Source organism: Clupea harengus, chromosome 24 (assembly GCF_900700415.2).
Source record: "Clupea harengus chromosome 24, Ch_v2.0.2, whole genome shotgun sequence".
NCBI lineage: Eukaryota > Metazoa > Chordata > Actinopteri > Clupeiformes > Clupeidae > Clupea > Clupea harengus.
Genome location: NC_045175.1, coordinates 6,243,237 through 6,247,533, shown reverse-complemented (window position 1 = coordinate 6,247,533; position 4,297 = coordinate 6,243,237). Strand labels below are relative to the sequence as shown.

The 4,297-nt window shown below is 42.5% G+C and overlaps 1 protein-coding gene across 2 annotated transcripts in view; it reads left to right on the top strand.

Moving 5' to 3' along the window:
- The first annotated feature begins 1,875 nt into the window (after positions 1-1,875).
- LOC105890330 (guanine nucleotide-binding protein subunit alpha-12) overlaps positions 1,876-4,297 on the top strand; it is a 15,456-nt gene continuing 13,034 nt past the window's right edge. The window contains exon 1 of one of the 2 annotated variants that reach the window (XM_031562245.2): positions 1,876-1,939. In XM_031562245.2, coding sequence (XP_031418105.1) covers positions 1,907-1,939 — 33 coding nt within the window. In that variant the 5' untranslated portion in view covers positions 1,876-1,906. Of the gene's footprint in view, positions 1,940-2,152; positions 3,237-4,297 lie in introns of those variants that run through there. The other variant, XM_012816344.3, reaches the window with a different exon arrangement.

Here is a 4,297-nt window from a genome sequence, read left to right as displayed (position 1 = left end):
CCGTGTTTGATACGTAACGTGTTAACAAGTGACCAACATGGACGGTGAATAGCAAACAATGTAAGATATAGGAAACAGCAATTTATTGTATTTTCTTCCTTCTCATATTTGTATTATAATAATAACTGACTATTTGTATGCATAAAGAATTACTGTTCCATTCCCCTTAGATGTAAAGGCCCACAGTCTGCTTTTTAGATGTTGAATGCACCCTGTAGTGAGAACACATTCAAACACACAGGTTCGAGGCCAGGATGATCTGTGCATGATGGTTCTGAAGCGACTGTAGTTTTCTCGTATCCTAGTAAATTTGAAAGGAGTAAGTGACATGGAATGCAGAAAAGATAACGACTGCATAATTATAACTTCATTCACAAAGAATGTATACTACCTGTGGTATCTCCCTGCAGCAGACATTCTCGGGATCTGTAGGCATTGTTGCACAATTCCCACAAACACACCTTAGTGCGTAAAATGTATTTGTATAGCGCTATTCACAGACATAAGCCACAAAGTGCTTTACAAAGTCATTATACTACATAAAAGAGAGAAAAACCTGAACATGATGAAGTGACTACCTGAGCCATTATTGAAAACCTGTAACAGGAAAGAGATAAAAAAAAATGATAAACATGGCATATGTTGTATATTTGAATGGTTTGTTAACAATAAAGGCATAGGTCGCAAAATGCAACAATTTACTAATGTTGTTAATGTTAATAAGTGCATAATGTTTAAATGCTGCAATAACTGTCAAACATAGGTTACATTAATATGAGTTATGAGGTGTTGGCAGACAATCCTACACCGCTTGCCTGGCCAACTGACAAGTACTGTTGTGGAGAAAACATAGCTGGCTGTTACCTACAACGTTTGATCCTGAGTTTTACTAGTGATGTGGGAATAGCTCATTGACGTGTAGGTTACTTGCATTAATTTGAATGCCTGACACCTAGCTTTTGATAGCCGGAACATAAACACACTATAACCGACAAACTCGAGTCACTTGCAGTGGGTTGTCTGCGACACAGCCAGCAAGGGCGGATGACCCAAGCCCACATACAAAAGGGGTTTAGGTCCCCTTTAACCCATAAAATGACGATTTTTATAAATTTGGTAGTTATGTCAATATTAACACCAACATTGATGTGTTTAATCACAGCACAGTCATATCAAATTTACAGCTAAAAAAAAGTGTGAAGTACCTTTTTAAATTAGGGGTAAACAGTTGTGTTTCAGAGAACAGAAGTGAGTGTGGTTTTACAGAAGACTTTCTTTATAGATATTGTTCATGTTCCGCTCTGACTATTTACATCGCATATATGCCTATTTGCAGTTGAGTAGCCCCAGCTAACTCTTCAGACTGACATTGATTTAAGCATAAGCACACGTGTATGAAAGACCAATGTGCCAGATACGATAGCCTAATTCACCTGAAAGCTTTTTCATTACCAGCGTTACGTCAAGGGCGTTTATGTAGTGAAACCCTGGAGCCTTGCTTGCTGTGAAACACAACATGAACGCATATGGCCTCACGGGAAACGTAAAATATAATTCTACTCCAAATCTTGTCTCGGCGATAACTGAGCAATGTCCACTTCAGATTTTAAAAGGAACATCACTCATGCAGCAGCCTTCATGGTAAAACTATAGTTTGCGTTTTTACCATGGACTCTTAATGTAGCCTAGGTGAAGTCATATAAACTGATGCCTTTTAGAGTATCCTAAGTGAGTCTAACTTTGGCTAAGTGAAAAAGAAAAAATATACACTATATATACACATATAACGCTTGAACGGAAAGAGAAAGAGAGAGAGAGGAGGGAGCACGAGCTCTCAATACCTGTGGTTATTGCGCCACCCTCTGGATAAAGGCTAGCTGATGTTGACTAATGTGTGAGATTGCGCATGCTCAAACTCGGATGCCATATACTACAACAGGTGAAAGCCAGTGACAGTTCCAAAGCTTGCAGAGAAACAACACAATATTTGCTGAATTTTTTAATTATATCTAATTATTAGGCTACTTTGTGTGGTAATTACCACTCAGGTCATGCGCAGTTTCAGACGCAGCTGAAAGTCTTAAAGAGCACGGGGCTTTATGTTTGATGCAGCCACCGGGCTGTAAAGAATACAGAATTCGAACTCAATTGCCTGAAAAATACGAGAGCAAGTTTGATAGAACCCCTCCAAAATTGCGTTGCCTCTGAGCTCATCTAATGCAGACGGACCATGAGGCGGATACAAACACAGTCTACAGCTCCCTCTGTTGTTGGTTACAGGATGTCCATTCTTATTCCAAAAGGAAAGAAAAGACCCTCCCGCGAGGAGTGACGGAGGGGACGAGCGTTTAGTGTAGGGCTACTACTGATCTGGGATGGGCCTTTGTCAAACTTTCAAAAGACCACAAACCGTAGTAGACGCACAGTCTTTCGACTTTTCCATTTAGACCGTTTGTCAATCTACACTCAGGATTTTAACAAAGACGTAGGTTATCTTGTGTGTGGTGTTAAATGAGAAGTTTTTTTGCGATAGTTTTTCTGCGACGAAGAAGAAGAATCGGGGCATTCTCGTGTTTTCCTCGATGGGCAGGATAAGTTATTTTCATCCTCTCGCCACTTAAAGGAGTCCTCCGTTGTTTTCAACGCACACATACGTGTTACGGTGACTGCGGACTACAGTGGAATAATGGGTTAATCTTTGTTGTGTCGTGATACATTTTTCAGCAGTTTTTTTTAATAGTTTACACTGTTACATTTTTAAACAAGTCGTCTCCAGTCTCTACTCGACTTTCCTCGAACGTCGTATCGACTGGGAATGCAGCAACTCAAACTTTTTCGGGAAGGCAAACAACAACAAGAAAGTTAGCGCCCACCTAATCTCTTCGCCCATCCTCAGCAAGTGACTCTCTTCAGCAGACATGTCCAGCGTGATGCGGAGCTTAAGTCGATGTTTCCTCCCGGCAGAGGCGGTTGGGGAGCGGGGAAACGGCAAGGGGAAGAGCGGGGACAAGGACGTGCTGCTGGAGCGTGAAGCACGGCGTCGGAGCCGGGAGATAGACGCGATGCTGGAGCGAGAGAGGCGATCCACCAAACGGCTGGTGAAGATCCTGTTACTCGGGGCGGGGGAGAGTGGCAAGTCAACCTTTCTAAAACAGATGCGGATCATCAATGGACATGGGTTTGCCGGCAGAACCTTGGTGGATTTTCGAGATACAATTTATGACAACATACTTAAGGTAACATAATCCCACAGGCCTGTATCATGCTTGATAATTTAAGGCCCACGCAAACTAACAAAACACTGACTGAAAAGTGTTCAACTTCCTCGAGTATCATTTATTTTTTGCGCAATGTATAGCGGTGGTTAGAGAAATGAACAAGGTATTTACAGACTAGTGCCTGTTAAGAACCAACAATTCGTTTTGGTTTGCAATAGACCCTGTTTATTCTTAACGTTGTTTGGTAATGAAGTCTGTATTTGATCAATACCAAGCTGTAGGCGGTAGGCCGTGAGAATGTTCCCAGGGGCAGTCTGAGGGGCTTTTGACCCGTGTCTAACCTGTGGAGTTTATCTCCTTTGAGTGGGCAGAGGACGGGGGTTTCCCACCGACCCGCTAGTGGTGTGCGTCAGTATCCGGCCCCATGTGTCAAGCTACGACGAACTCCCTTTCTCCGTGTCTGGCTTTGAGTCTGCCTGTGGTCTTCTCCTCCACCCTCGCTCCTTACCTCTGTTACTCTCGCGCTGCGTACTCTGGGAAAGACCTGACTTGGTTGCAAAATGGTACAAAGACTCATGCGTACATATACACATCAATATACAAACACACACACACACACACACACACACACACACACACACACACACACACACACACACACACACACACAGCACACACACAGCACACATGGTAGAGGCAGAGCAGATTACAGGGCAGAAGAAACCAGCAAGACCAAGATACTATACAAAGGAATCTCTCTTACCCACACATGCAGTATGTGAGACACAAACACACAAACACACACACCCACACCCACACACACATACCCTTTTAACCTACTGTTTAAAAGAAACGCCTTGCCAGGGATTTATACTCCCTAAAGAAATCTTAAACCAAATGGTACACAGTAACTAACAGTTACATAAATTGTGTCTATTCTGTGTGTAATTTACAAACATTCGTGTTTTCTTTGGCTCGTCTCCGGGGCTCTGATCTCTTGACCTGCATCAAGAGGAAATGTTGTGTCCGAGTATTTCCTTTAAAAAGGATTCAGAGTACGGAATGGTAATAATCACAGC